At 37.6% G+C, this 16,734-nt stretch overlaps 1 protein-coding gene across 2 annotated transcripts in view; it reads left to right on the forward strand.

Moving 5' to 3' along the window:
- LOC128381751 (zinc transporter ZIP11-like) overlaps window positions 1–16,734 on the forward strand; it is a 130,133-nt gene that overhangs the window by 96,099 nt on the left and 17,300 nt on the right. For both annotated transcript variants that reach the window (XM_053341786.1, XM_053341787.1), the window contains exon 6: window positions 16,247–16,414. In XM_053341786.1, coding sequence (XP_053197761.1) covers window positions 16,247–16,414 — 168 coding nt within the window. The remainder of the gene's footprint in view (window positions 1–16,246; window positions 16,415–16,734) is intronic.

Below are 16,734 nucleotides of genomic sequence, written 5' to 3' on the forward strand. Positions count from 1 at the left end.
ATGTTCATTGTGTGCTACCAGGTAAAAAACACCAATGTCCTGATTCAGTATTCACACTATTCAGTTCTAAAAATGTTAACAGCCAAATCACAAAAGTCAGTAATGTTCCCATGTTTCAAAAGTTGGAAATTCATGAGTCATCTCGCTGAAGTACACCTTGTGTCTTATTATAAAGGGCATTGTATCTGCTCTCTTGCTTCTCATGTTTTTTATGCATTTGGAAATGTAAATGGCTTTATCCATCATCCATCATCACAGTACAGCAGGAGCACAGTGTGTCCTGTCAGCTCTGGCTATAACTGATTTTCACAAATTTAACCCCATCTGTTTATCTGACTTATTACATACTAAGAATTTCATGTTCTTCTGAGTCTGGCTCCCTTGACTGTCTCCATCCCTCTAATGCTGCAATCCATATCTTTAAGTCTTTCAATGTAATAATATTATAATGGAGAACTCTCAACTGTTTGTGTTTACATTAATCTCCATTTGTTTTTATAATATCTTATCTGTCCATTCAATTATTCGTCCAATCAAATAAAACTCAACCCCTAACTCCACCAACCAACCAACTACTCAAACAAAACTGTTAGCCTCACCCAAGCTCATCCATGTGAATGCCGGAAGGTGATGTAGTGACCACTAGTCGGGGCAGCTGTGGCTCATGAGGTAGAGTCCCAGGCTCCTCCAGTCCACATTTCAAAGTGTCCTTGGGCAAGATACTGAACCCCAAATTGTTCCCAATGGGTATGCCAGCAGTATATGTAGTGTGTGTGTGAATTGATAAAAGGTTGACATATATTGTAAAGTGTTTTGAATGGTTGGAAGACTAGAAAGGTGCTACATAAATGCCATTGGTGAACTGGCAAGGTAACCTCTAAGTCACTGACTGACTAGGCTAACACTACTCAGGCACATAGTTCTTAAAGCTTTGTTTTATTTTCTCTCTAATGTTTCCTTTCCCTCACCATTTTGTTCACCATACCGCACTATTTTTGTTATCTAGGCTCACTAACAGCTCTCTAAGGTTCTTTCTGAGTTAATGAGCTTGCTAATGGTCGGTTGGTTAGCTTAGCTCATTTGCTAATGGAAAAGACATGTACTGTACATACCAACAATTCATCATTATTTTATGCAAAACATTGCAACAGCTGTAACATCAATGAACAGTTTTTACTGAAGCAGTCTAAATGAAAGTAAATGATACAACACAGCTAGTAAGTTATAATAGCTTCATGTATTTTGGACTCTACAGCTATCCATCTGTTCAAATGTCAGCACCGACCAACATTGAATTTGTCACAAAAAACCCACCATTTTTTTATCCTAGTGTTTCCAGGTCTAAAGCCTAAAACCTGATTAAATTGATGGAACACATTTGATTTGTCATAGCAGAAAGGGTGTAGGAATTTATTTAATTTAATTTAACATTAATGGTGCACAATACCAGAGCCCTGCAGCACCTGAATGGAATGCAGCCATTGTAAATGCCATTAGTTTCACCTGTGATGCCAAGTGACTACCTACATGTACATGATTAGCCCCATGTAGAGATAAAGACTAGCAGGCCTCTCTGTGGAGGATTACCCTCATTTTTGACTCATGATGTTTCTTTTCTTTCTATGCTATTGTATGAGATTAGTTCCAGCATATATTGTCTTTTAATTGCATAAATCTGACTTGGTCATGACCATATTGAGCCGTGACTTTACAAAATTAGTTCAGTTAAGTAATTGTAAATTTGAATTGAGAAGGTGCTCTTTCAAATTGAATGTACTTTCTAGAAATTCAATGTGGTTATTATTTCACGTAATATTTTCAGAATTGTGCACTGACAGCTAAGAATGAATAGTACCATATAACAAATAACAGATTAGAGATTTAAGACAGTAGTCCTAATTCACAAGTGCTCAGACCAGACCCGTACCTTCATTTTATCAGTGTTTACTTTGGACACCAAGATGGGGGAAATGGAACACAAAAGGCAAGACAAAAGTTTGGGTCGTGGACAATACCTGACCCCAGTGTGAACAAATGGCCCTTCAGAAGCAGCATGGACCAAGCTTTGTCCAGCTGCTGTTCCCTTCAGTGGATAAATGTGAGACGGCTTTGTGTTCAGAAAGCAGCTCTCGATTCGTGGATATTTAATGTCAGGGCAAAATAATTTGTTGTCACCATTTGAGCAGCTGTGTCGTTGGATAATTAATCAGTAAAGTGGGTTACTTACTGTGAGGCTCTGGCTCATCTCCTCCTCTCCCATCAGCTCTTTTTTCCTTCTCTGACATTTTTCTTTGCACAGTCTTGAGCGATCACTGTAGGGTGACGGGAATAGTTTGTTGCATGTACATTAATATACTCTGTTTTTGGGTTGTTAGACTGTGACCCTTCCTGACCTCTGTGCCATTGGTTGCCTGTGTTGGCAACCCATCACCTCCATCTTATACTGCTTCTCAATTCCCGTTCTCCTTTTATTTGCTTCAGTTTTTCCCGCTTACCCCTGTCACATAAATCTTTGTTTCTATGTCACACCTATTTTCTTTCCCCTTTCTCAGAATTGTATGAATGTCTTTGTTCAAATCCATTTGACCCTGCCCCTTCATGTCCAGACTTGACTGACGGAAATTGCAACCCCAGCATTCAGACCATTTAAAGGATCATTAACTCCTTGACTGCTCATAACGTCAGCAATCAGAGCCTTTCACCACCTGAATAACCATAATAAATGGGACTTGTCAAAGAAAATCTAGGATTGATTTATCTCCTTCACATGAGTCCTTTCATATTTTGCATTCTAGTCCATGTAATGTTCAGTGTTCTGGTAACAATATTCTTTTACTGTACAGACTACAGTATAAGAATTGTGAATACAGTGAATATTGCACTGGTGTGGCCATTGCAGGTAAGAGGACTGAGTGAGAAGTAACTCTTAAGCCCTAGAGCTGCTCAGTGGCCAGCAGTAGACAGCTCTGATTATACAGGGCAGCTCCCAGGTAGCTAGTAGTGGGTGGTTGGGGTTACAGGCTTAAAGTGAAGTCACGACCGCAACTCAAAGTGAGCAAGTGTGCTTTATTAGTCCAGCCAAGCTGAATAAGCTCAGATAAAACTATGAGTCAGGTATACAGCTAGAGAAATATTTCTACTTGCATCCAGGTTCCTTTGCACTGACAGGATTCAGTGGATTTAAAAAAAAATTTTTACAAAGAAAGAAAATGAATGAAAATGAAAATCAATGTTCACCGAATGAAGTCTGGCTTGGATATGTCCAGGCCTTAGATTTTTTAAATGTATACATCATGAACTCTACAAGCTCTCAAATGACAAGCTTGTATTCAAGTGTTCATAGACTTTAAAGTGAGAATATTGATCTTTTAAAGGAGTGTAGTCGTTCTCTTAGAAATAAAAAGTGCAACTCATAAGAAACAACCATGTTTTCACTCAATAGTCAGAGTGGTGTTGCTATAACCATAATTGGTTTCTTATGACTAGTAGCTTATGGTGGCTAATGTTAGCGAAACTCATCTAGCCTAATTTCTGCTAACATTAGCAATTTAGCTGACATTACTGAGTCATTTGAACAACATTATTGACTTATTATTGTCAACTTATGCTGCTAGTTGTTGCTAGCTTTTTAGCATTGAAATGGTTCAGCAAAATAATCAGATAAACAAATGTAAATAATAAAAAGAAAAGCTTTTATTAAAGCAGTGTTCTTGTAGAGTTGTCCTCGTAAATATCATTGTAAAGTCGATACGATATGATTAGTTAACGGTAGCTTATTTAGCCAGCAGCCACAAAGCAACATGGCAATCATTTAAAGTTGTGTTTCTACTAAACCATCAAATGTAAATGCATTACTTGCTCTCCTTTTTCCTGTTCCAATCTCCACCAACTCCTGAGAAAACATCTGGCTCAGCTAAATTTTCCTGTATGTTCACAAGCTAGTTCCTGATTTTGTCTTATTTGTTTTATGGTGCTTGGCAGGAAGTGTACAGTGGGTTTATCAGAGCTTTTTCGCTGAGAACAGCTGTCTCCTACAAGTGGAAATGAGATTTGTGAGAGCAGTGAAGCTGAACCAAACCAAAGCAATGAGCTGAGAAACGCTGAAATGTTATTTAGATTCCAGGGAAACAGCAGAGTTAGATGATGATTCTGTGGTTTGTTACTATAAACGACCCCTTTGACATTACACATCTTCATTTGACCCATTTCTTATATGGAAATATTGATTAGTCCAGCTTTAATTGGATATACAGTTTTAATTTAATTCCACATCTATTAACATTGAAACATATTTTGCAACCATACTATAAAGTTTAGAAAAGCATACCTTACAACCAGAACAGATAAAGAAAGATGGGGTGACATCTTCTCCCCATATTCATAATGGAGAACTGAATCATTGTCATTTGTACTGTCACAGTAGAATGCTAAGAGACAGTAACAATAACTCATGTGTTAGTGTAATCCACATAAAATGAGCAAAAAGGTAAAAAGAGTCAAATTGCCTTAAAAACAGTACAAGTTAACCACCACCTTCGTCACACTGCGTCAAACAGTCTGTTGTTAAGGAAGGTCACCTGAACCGTTCTCATTTTTTCTGATTCAGTGTGCCTGTGTTTCAGCAGTCGTTGTCAAGGTAACAGCAACCCAACTGCAGCTGATGTGAGTGGCCTCCTCATTTGTAATTGTGTATTAATAGTAATATATTACTCACTGTTACACTGTTGTTGTTGTTTATTACCGAAGTGACGTCGCAACGGCTGCTGAAGCAGCTGTCGCTAATGAGTACTCGTGGTGATGCAAGACAACAGGTGGGAACTAAGGCTGTGGGAGATGTGTGTAAGGCCTGGTGTGTTATGTAGGCATGTGTTAGTGTGAAAGAGCGTGCACACACACACACATGCACACATGATGTTGTTCAAGATGACAGATGAACTCAGTATCATCATTTGGAGATTATTGTCTATCCTAAATAACAAAACCAGCAAAAATACCAGAAATAGAATAGCTGAGAACATGAGCTGTGGAAAAAGTTGTCACAATCATATTACTTATTATTGCTTTAAGTTAGCTTAGTTTGAACCCCCCTGACCTATTTTATATTGATAGGCAATATATTTTTTTTTATATGATGCTATGATAGATGCTCTTTCTCAGCTTTCAAACTGGCAACATTTAGTGTTACAACCAAGCACAGGTCCGTTTTATTACAGAAAGAAGCACAATAATGTAGTCAATAGAAGATGTCATACCCTAAACAACAGTAACCCAAAGAAGTAATTCACATTAGCAAAACAAATCTCACTGAACATAGTTAATAGAACCAAAAACAACACCATGAGAAATGGTCATCCAAGATAATGAAGTGTGCTAAGATAACATCTGTAAACCTATACATATGCCTACAAACACTTAGTAGTTGTGAATGATAATTTATTGTTTTGATGTTCGAGATGAAATAATTATATATTAAAAATTGGTTGTTGTAAGCAAGGAACAACCTGTTCACTGGATCTGTGACTCCTTAAACTCCTGAAATTGAAATAGCTTATATTATGGGATAAGAAAAAGTTTGAGAATAGGAATAGGTGTTACTTTGTGTTGGAATTATTCCCATCGCTGGTATTGACAGAGGCAGAGCTGCTGAGAGGGAGGACAGAGCTGTGTAGGTGAAGCGTGACACAGAAAGATGAGGAGGAGGAGGGTGATTACAGACAACCCCTGAGTGAAAATGAGAGAGATTTAAGGTCAGCAGGCCAAGACCAAGTAGCGAGATGAAGCGGTTTTATTCGGGGGTTCTGGTGGTAGAAATCACAATTAGTATGGGCAGACAGAGGGAACGGTGGAGAAGAGAGGACACAGTCTGATTGGCGGGCTGGAGTGTAGAGATAAAAGACAGAGGTAAAGAAAGACAGAGTCAGAGAGTGTGTGAGAGAGAGGGAGCGCGTAGGTGGGAGAGAAACAGAGCAGAGACTGTTTTCTTTCACAATGCGATTAATTGCTAATGAAAATAATTACATATTTTCAGACGTAAGCAAACTTCAAATTAACTTCCAAGTTATAAAATATTCTTTGCTGAGTTTGACTTTTAAGGATTTCATTATTTAGGAATGGAATTAGTTGTTTCTGTTTCCCAAGGTCAGTGAGTCCAATGGGAGATTTCCATTGCAGAATACACATAATTTCAATGAAGTGTTTCCACCTACCTGTCTATCAAAGTAACAGGCTGCAAAGTGAGGTGTCTGCAGGAGACTGGAAAATATGCTCTAATGAGATGTATGTGTGTGCATTGCATACAGCAGCATGTACCTCATCATTTCCAAAGCGATTCAAGCTAGATGAGCTCTTAAAGCTGTTTTCATTGTCAAATCAAGTGTACCGTAAATCCAGGCTACCATCTGGGAATCTTCACAGTAATTGATTATGTTTGAGGATTTTTTTTTTCTGTATGCTCTATTTCTTTCATGAAATAAACATGAATATTAGGCAATGCCTTGTGTAATGAAATTCATGCTATTTACATTCATATTCATGCCAACATCAAAGATATGCCCCTCCAAGTAATCCAAAGCTGTCATTTGTACATGTTTTGAATTCTTAACTGGCCGTCTGCATTGAGGAATCACCTGGCGGGAACCCCACAATATTGAGGAGGGTCAACTGCTCTAAGCTGGCTGTTGGTTAACTAATTCATAGATGTATAAAGAGAACTGGAGACAATGTTGGAGGTGGGGTTCTGCCCATTTCTATGACAGTTGCTCAGTGGCACATGAAGCCAAAAATTCTACTTCCAGAAAACATACTAAGCACGTTCTCTGGGCCCAATGCGTCTATGAAGCATGCTCTGCCAGCCGAGACAAACATCCAAGAACTAATTGCTAAATCACAAATTGTTTATTTTTTTCGCATATGTTGAATACAGGGGATATGATGTGTTGGTGTGGTGGCTTTGGAGTTGATAGAGCTGGTCTGAGTAACAAAAGTAACATAAAAAGTAAATAGTTAAGTAATGTAAGACACAACTCAAATTCATTTTTTGTTGATAAAGGGAAAAGGTTAGTTCAAAAAACCCTCTCACAAAGCAATCAATAATGAAAAGTATTATCTTGATAATTGAAACTGAATATAGAATTGAAAAATCAATAAATCTCTACAGAGGAGCTGCTCCGTGCTAGTTCTTAACTCACATCCTGCCAGAAGGAACATTTCAAAGTACTAATCTTGTCGTCAAAATAGCAAACTACAGTAGTACCAACAACCATGCAAGTAGTAATTAAAAGCCCTATAGACCAAGAGATATTCTAACAAAAAAAGTTCCTGGATCATCGGTAGGACAAATCAGACAACATTCTTCACCTAAGCCCAGACAACTATATCTATATCAAACTGTGTAACAGCCAAGATCTCAACCACATAACACATATAATGTGTACTGGCCTCCTCAAGTACACTGACCTTTTGCATTTAAGCAATGTTGGGCCAGCACTACACCTTACTCGACTCCACTTATGTTTGTACTTATGACCGTGCTGGAAAAATAACCTTCTTCTCTGCAATGATTTGAGCCGTGACCACCTTCCACCTTCCAGTAATCACTCCTCACTTCACTCAATTTTACACTACCTGTAAAAAGACAAACAGTACTGTATGTGACTGAGATACAGCTAAAGGTCCAACAGTATGAGCCAGCAATCGATGCACCGCTTTTCCTCTGTGTGAACTGAAACCATCTCCCCTCCTGAACCAAAGACCATTTTTTCTTGGACAAACACTTTTCACAAAAGCTAGTGTCAACTACAGACACAAATATGTCATTAAGAATGAATGGGAAAAAATACCCAGCATAATGTACGTATATTCAGAAAAAACAAGTCAGGTTAAAGGAGAAAATTAAGACAAAAGCAAATATAGCAAAATAATTGTGTAGGGTTTTGAAAAAGGCTATGTTTTTAAAGAGAGCTATGAAAATGTATCTGCCCAAAAAACAGTAGAACACCAAGACATCCTGCCCACTAATACCTGCATCAGTATCCATTCACTAATCAGACTTGTCACAGATATACAACAGCACTTTAAAAGACTTCAGTGCCTGAAACCAGAAGGTACTCAGGATCATAAAATCCCATAGCCAAGAAAGTATCCCGATACTCTTGCAAACTACAGGGCTGTCACAATCCTGAACAATCTGGAAAAACAATTTCAAAGAGTCCTGCCAGGTAGTCTTCAAAGCTACAGAGACTTGAGGAGCTTGAGAGTTCACCAGGCCAGGTTTCAGAAGAATAAAAGAAAACCAACATCTTGCAGCTGACAGAGAATGTACAGCAAGGTTACAATAAAAAAGGATAACATTTTTTCTTTCCCATTCCTCAAGAGCACTCTGAAAGAAAGGACTGGACTTGAAGGTTACCAATGTAATCCTAAGGTTTTTAAATGGGACTTTTTATTTAAACAAATAACTTTATCTCCCTTAAAATAGGTGTCAGTTTTTGCCCTATTTAATTTTTATATTCATATATAGCACATTACATTTCCATTGTACAGATCATATGAATTCTGTGCATGTATTGACCAAGATCAATTCAAAATTTGTTTTTGGTGCGATCTTAGGCCACCAACATTCAGCTCTGTAGGATATTCAATACAGACATTTTGCCCTGACAGACTGGTGATCCATGTAGGTCCCAGTCTTCCATGACCCTGAAAAATAAATCAGCAGGTAAAGAAAATGAAGAACTGGGAGAATAACTATATTCAGTGAAAGGTCTAGTTCAGAAATAGGAAAAAGTAAGAATTCATATAATACAAACTCAACTGACATATTGATATTCAAAACGTGCAAGAGTCATTTCACAGCTACTATAATGAAGGTCCTGGCCTTAGTCTACACCTGTCAGGTGATCTTTCACAGTCTGCATGTGCCTTATGTAATATTTTATTATGATAATTGGCCTTCAGTGTAGCGCCAGTCTGCCATTCTGTCAGTCTGTCAGTCTGTCATTTTTTTCCCTTTATTATTTTTTTATTTTAGACATAAAAACATAAACATAAAAGTTTCTTCTACCAAATTTGACATACGGTTGGTTCATATCTATGTCATCTTGATTGCCTTGACTGTGATTGTTCAAACCCACACCACTACTATTACTATAATTAGATGTAAATTGATCCTATTTTGCATTTCCACACACATCAGCATGATTGTTCTATTTAAATGTAACTTGTACTAACATTCATCAGAAAGCAATTTAAGTCTTCTACTTGATGTGCTTCAGTTTGTAACATACTTCTGGTCTTGCAGGCATATATCCGATAATTTATCTTGTGCATAGTTGACACTTGAGGTTTCATGCTTATCAGAACATGTGTTTCATGCACTAATGTTGCTAAGAAACTGCAGCGTTCTTACTAGGTACTCTAAGTGACATATCTTGAGTGTGTTGTACCATTCAAAGGGAAGTTTGTGCTCCTGCTATCAATAGTTTTAAGCGCAGTGGAATTGGAACATCTTTTTTCTCACTAAATTGTTCAATAAAGTATTTATAGCTTGGGTAATGGCATGACTCTAGGAATGGCAGTGATTGGTTGGTCTATTGTCCACCAAATTGGCCCAGATTGAAATATCTAAACTTTTTATTGGATTGCCATGAAATTGTGTGCACCATTCTCGATCTCCAGAGGAAGAATCCCACTGATTCCGGTGATCCACTTACTAGGCCTCTGGCACCAAAATGTTCACATTTGTATTTCTTAATGAAATGGCTTAACAACTGTTGGATGCATTGCTATAAAATTTTGTTCTCTAATTCATGTTCCTGTTGGGTGAATTTTGTAATAATCATCAGGGCAAAATTTCAACTTTTCCAATACTATGGTTTGTGACCAGATACCTGTGAAATTAATGGCATTGCTCTCATCCTCAGCTGCACCTTATGTTCAGTGCTGATTAGCAAATTGTAGTATACTAAATGAGATGGTAGACATAATCATTATACCTGTTAAACATTACCATGTTAGTATTGTTGTCATTGTCAGTATATTAGCACTGAGCTCAATGCACCACAACATCATAGTGCAGCCTCACAGAGCTGCTATCTGCTGTAGTTTTGGATGGGAAGTTATATCATCAAGTTACCTTTTGGCAATTTAAATATTTCATTACTGTGTATCTAGGTTAACAACTTAGTGACAGTTTGTTGTACTTTTGTTTATGAGTGTATTGCTTGGCAGCTTTAGCGTCTCATCATTTTTGACTATCTTGGCTGTTCCATTAACACCATTTGACTGACTTGCCTACTTGCTTGGAAACTTTGTTACGAGTGAAATAAGCTGATGTGTCATCTGGGTGGAATGAAAACCTGCAGAATCCCTTTATATGTAGATGGCTTGTTGACCAAGTTATTTCCAATTGGCAAGTGTTTCAGTGGAGCTCAGTTATTTTCATTGGCTGAGTCTCAAGTCAAGTATCAAGTCAAAGGATGCCAATGCGTTATGTGTGTCCATGTGGAGAACAGTCTTCTCTCAAGAGACAGTGGAAAAAAGACAACAAGCACAGTCAGTTTTACATGTGTGCATTCTTCATAGCCAAATTTCTTTATGTCTTCAGCTGACAAGTAATCTTCTGGGATGTTTATCAGCTCTTTGTCCTTGGTATTCTTCCATCTGTCCATCAATTATCTATTCTGCTTATCCTGTCTGCGGTTGTAAAGCTGTATTATTTCCCGGCATGCAGTCGTAGAGACAGGGTGGGGCACTCAGTGTTCTTTGGTTTTAAAATTGGACTTTGCTGGATATATTTGAAAATCCTTTTTAAAAAAAAAGAAATGTAACCTCTATTTCCAGTATTGACGGAGGTTTTACTGAGAGCTAAATGCTGCCCTTTCACTTTCTCTGCTCTGATTTATCCTGGTGGAAAAGCCCAGTTTCTCCACCAGGATGATTGAAGGGCCAGTTTCAAATATTTTATTAAAGCCTACGAGACCTGTCTATGTCAAGGTCTATTTCTTTCAATGTGACTGAATGCCAATAACTGCAAACAAAATGATAGCAACTCTTGGACAATGCCCTTTCTCTTTGAAGAATGTGTGTAATTAGATGGATGCCATCACATACATAACTACGGTATGCATTCCTACATATACACACAAACACATACACTCAACAAAGCATTATCCTGATAAAGGGTTTTATTCATGTTTTTCTCTTTGAAAAAAGGTTTTTGATGGTTTATATTACAATATTTTTCTAGTACTAGTGATGTTCTGACTCATTCCTAACTGTACCTTTTACTATTACACATTATGTCAACTGTGTGCCTTAGTACCTTTGTATGTGTGTGTTAGCAACAACCTGACCAGGCTCTCTTAAAGTGGATTGACCTTTAAGGTGAATCCAGCTATTCTCATTTTAATGAAAACCACAACCTTACTCCCCCAAACCCCTCCCTTGCCAACTTAAAGTCTCTCCAAGCTTTATGTCCTAGTACCGCTTATGAGCTACATATTTAATCATAAAGAAATTCAAATGGCAATGTTGACATCGTGGTGTGACACTCCATCCACGCTAATTGCCATCCCTGATTTATTTATAAATAATATTGTGCATTGTACATAGGCTGCAAGGTCAAAATCAATCCAGCACAAAAGCTAAGCAAGAATTATTGCCAGTGAGGATTATATAGTAATGTGTTTTTAATGAAACTGCAAGAGAGGTGGCCAATTCTCTATTAATTTTTGAGGCTTTTGTTAGTTGTATACTCAAATCAACATCACAATGGCTCCATCCCCTCAGGAAAAAAGGCAAGTCTACCCATTTCAGCATCATCACCTTCTACAGAGGCACCATTGAAAGTATTCTAACATACTGCCTGCTTCAGTAACTGTAAAGCATCTGAACAACATCGTCTGAACAGGATAGTGGAGACAGCTAACCCCACTCCCCTTCCTGCTGGAGATTTACCATCAATGCTGAGTTTGCAGCCTCCAACATCATCAAGAATCCACACCACCCTTCTCATAGTATGTTTTCTGTCCTGCCATAAAATTCTGTACGATGCTAAATAGTTTTTACCCGCAAGCAGTCAGGATCATTAATAGACTACACGCCCCCACCCTCATCCTCCCACACGCTAACCTCCTCATCAGTGCTGATCACTCCTTGACATGCATTAGCTGTCAACATTGAACTGAGACATGCACTTTTTCTCCAAATGCACTTTAATGCTCTGTGCTGCTAATTGTTCAGTCTTTCTTCTTTTTCTTCTCTTTGGGATTTAAATGTTTTTAAGATAATTTTATCTTTTATTATTAGATGTAAATCTTTCTGTCGTTACACTGCTGTGGGCTAGTAGGAACATCCCTGGTTTGTGTGCAAGGTTTACAAATATTAAGATATAGCCTAATATATAATCCAATGGAAAAACATCATAAATTTAAAAAAATGGATGGATGTTGAGATATTTGTGTTGGGTGGCATTCAGTTGATAGATGTGTTTGATATTATGTCAACACTGTACATGTTGCAGTTCATTTAATCATTAAAATGTACATGAGAATGTTCCATGTAGTTTAAGCAGTGTCTTGAAACTGTGTGTATTCAGTATGCTATAAGTGTATTTTAAGTGCTATATTGTGATTTGTAGTTCGTGGGAAACAGGGATTGTACCTGGAGGATAAAGTTGTGGTGTATGCACACAGCCAACTGTGGTTAAATGATTTGGTTTCCAGGGTTCAGTTACAGTGAAGTTGACTCTGTCAAGTTTTTTTAGACTATAAAAACATCTACAGGCTGAAGGTTTAACTGAACATCCCAAGCAATAGTCCAGATCATTTGACCTTTGCACACCAGATAATATCCAATTTACAGCCACCTACATGGCAAAACAGACACTTGGAATGCACAAGGGTAATTGCTTGTCTTTGAGAATATATATGAGATGAGATAAATAGATGGGAGGGAAGAGAGAGAAGGAAGCAGAGGTTGATTAGGATGGATGGGTTGCAGGAAGGTAAAGGCTAAAGATTATGGAGTCTGCAGTGTGCCTCTGGGATGATTAATAAATGTTTAATTATAGTCGATTAATAAAATGGATGCATTTTAAAAAAGCAATCACAACTTTAATTAATTTTGCATTGATGCTTTAAAAATACCAAAGTGCGCAGAACCGGTCATGAGAATCGTGTGATATCACAGCTCAACAGCTGGCCAGTCAGAAGTTGTGTTGTGAGTGACTTGTAGATTAACGCACAAGGATGGAAATGATAAATATAAAAGAGAAAAGAACAGTGACACTGAATATAGGCAAACATTAGAAAATAAAAAATGAACTGAAATGTAATAGCCTTAATTCTTTCTTTTTTTAGAAAAAGTCAGTGTTCAAAACAAGACAATTTCTTTCAAAGTTAATTAAATTAGCTGATTACTCATATATTATGTTAATATATAATGCAATATGTTTTTAATGTATTCTTTTTGATTATTCATATTACTCTTCAGCTCATTGTTTTGGTTTTACACAACTTTGGTGTTTTATTTCACTCTCACAGCTAACATATTTTTCAGCCACAGCAGGCAGCTGTTCCCAGTGAAACTGCTCTAGAAACCCACTGTACACAACCAGGCCAGCACCAAATCACTGACTAACTAAGATTGCAACTAGCTGGTGAACATGGTCGAACATTAAGTAATAAAAGAGACAGATATTTCTCTCAGGAGTTGATGGAGACCAAAACAGAGCCGAAAGGACAGAAGGAGGCCAGAAGAAAAAAACTCAAAATTAATGATTTTGTTGCACCAAAGGATTAGGCAACTATTAAGCTATATACTCTTGTTTGTCTTGTCAACTTAAAAAAAAAAAGTTGAGTGTATCAGTGGATGCACATATGAAATGTGAAAAATCAATAAAAACTATAGTGAAATTAAAAAAAAATTAAAAAGTTGATATGTTTCAACTTGGAACCTACTTTCCCATCATTTTGTGTTTAAGTCACTAATGGGGACAACATTTTTTGAAATAGGTCTAGTACTGAAAACACTGCTGTGAAACAGGCTGAAATGTAATGCAACTGGCCAATAGCGCTCCATCAGTGTACGTCCACTGAAAGTCCTCTTTTTTCCTACTGATAGGCTTAGGTTACATAATTTTGTCTGACAACATTATGGAAAGGACCATACAAAGAAATAAAACATTCCCAATAAAACACAATTGCCCCATCAGATTACAATACTGTACTTATAACTTGTTTCCACTGCCCCCAAGTGGTCAGAGAAATCATAGCAGGTTTAAATTAAAATTTTATTAGTCAATTCATAATTGCATAAATGTATTGATTTATCAAGTTATTATAATTAAACGATGATAAAAACTTTGGTGGCACACTCCAGACTAAAAATTGCATGAAATGTAGCAAGGCATATTAAATCCTAGCTATAGGTTTTTCAGGATATCAGAAGCTTATATTACAATGCTCATGTGTCAAATCAATTGAAAAGGCCAAATCAAAATATTGAAACACTGGCAATTGATATAGCTAATTGCCATGACGTGCCATGACGTGTTCACTCCTGTTGGGCTGAATCTCCATTATTTCCTTTTTTTATGTCAAGCAAATATAATATTGCCTGTTCATCCAGCAGAGGGTTTGTGCTAATTAAATTGTCTTGGGCCATTAGCTTTGTTCTCATGACATTAACAGAAATTGCAGTGTTGATAATTGGATTGATACCGGGCCAAACTCAGGACATTTTTCATTTCAGATGAGAAATGTAGCCCTGCGTCCCTCAGGCTGCGAATATAAACTTGATGACAGACGCCCTAATCAGACTTAAGTCGGCAAGCAGAGGCGTCTCCTTTAATCTGTAACAAACCTATCTATCTTTCAAGCCCCTCTTTGACTGAACTATCTTGTGGATAATTCTTTCCTGAGTGCAGTGCTTCACAGGACTTTTTTCGTAGTGTAAAAGAAACTCAAGTGATTAATGCTTGACTGACAAATTTGAGGATTTTGTTTATGGTACCTGATGATATTCAGGCCATTATAACCAATGATTAGCATAAAAAACATTATGCTAATGTTGTTATGCTTTATTGGATGCACCTTTTGACACGTTGGCTCTTAAGCAATTCTGGATCATCTTAAAAGCTTCTTTTTGCAAACACATCCAACTGCTGAAGTTATCACATGGAATACTAACAGGGTATAAAGTAGAATATTCCCTGACCATTATTTACGTCTGCAAGAGCTGTGAATGTTGACACATTTATCACCCTTCCCCTTGAGCTACAGTGGCCATTAAGTGTTCAGAAGCGTTCAAAGGAAATGTGTTGAAAACAGACACTCTTAACACTTTTGGCAGCATCAAAAGCCGGCTGTCATAGTCTGGCTGCATTACCCAGCCTCTCAAATCTCACCTCAGGAATCCTTTGTTTCTTTTTGTTTGACTTTGTTGTACTGTTGCAATGAATGGTACAAATGAGAAAAACGGCACACACTGTCACACAGTCTCTCCAGTGATGTTACATTCGATCATACACACAAAAAGAGACACAAGTAGTCATTAGTAAGATGCTGAGGAGTGACAGTTGAGAATCTGAAAAACAAGTTGAACACTAACAGCGTTGAAATGGAGAGCCAGCTTTCAGATGGTGAAAAAGCTACCAAGATTTAACCATCAGAAAGTGGATTTCAGGTGCTGTTAGAACTGCAAATCGAACTTCAGTTTTTCTAACTTTTATTTCCATTTCCATAAGTGCTGCTTTTTTACTTCCTCCACCTAGATTTATGGGGTAGCCAGTCAGCTTCCAGACACAAGTCTGCTTCTCTAACCGAGAAGCCACCAGGGATCTTTATTCCCTGAATAATTGAGAGAACAGCACTGAAGTTGGTTGAGATTTGCAGAACACCTGTTGCAAAAAGATAGGACCAAATGCCTGTAATCTAAAAATAAAAAACGAGGACACTCCAATAAAATGGCACCGGATTTATCCATGAATTTGTGAAATAAGAGGGACTCCTGGTTCATGCTTTACCTTATCTCTTATTTTCAAAGCTTACAACTACAACACATAAATACAAAATGCTACATAATCAGATAGCGAACTTGACTAAAAAACTGTGGAAAAGTAGCCTAGTAGTCATTTTTGTCTCCTTTTACAATCACTAGCCTGTTTAATCTGATGTCCTGTTTATCTGTGTGCAAATGTTGCACAGTGTTGTCATAACTGTCTTTGTTCTTCTTCTCCCCTATGCAGATAAAATAGAGAATGGGGATGTTTACCAGAGGAGGAAAGGACCTCATTTGGGCAGCTCAGAAGGACAGGAAACAGGAAATAAACAACAGGAAGGAGTTGGGCAAACAGGAAGCAGTTGGCGGCGCATCCTTCTCCTCATTCTTGCCATCACCATCCACAACATCCCAGGTGAGAACGAGCCACTGGGATGATGAGTAAAGCATTTGATCAGAAAGTTTGTGTTAAATTGAATTTTTTGAATGCACTGCTGCTCTATTGCTGCCATTCAGAGAGTAAAATTCCATTTGTTAAACCCTGAGAGTAACAACAGTGGTTAAATAAGTTCCATATGAACTTCATGGGTGGTGATTTGACATCATGAATATCTGTGTCAAAACAAGCTGTGACTTCAGTAACATGAGCCATCTAAGAAAGGCCACAAGACGAGTTATGTGTCTTTCAGGATCTTCTGAGTGGTAGCAAAATGATAGCAATCATTTGGGAGTAGA

Source organism: Scomber japonicus, chromosome 20 (assembly GCF_027409825.1).
Source record: "Scomber japonicus isolate fScoJap1 chromosome 20, fScoJap1.pri, whole genome shotgun sequence".
Lineage (NCBI taxonomy): Eukaryota > Metazoa > Chordata > Actinopteri > Scombriformes > Scombridae > Scomber > Scomber japonicus.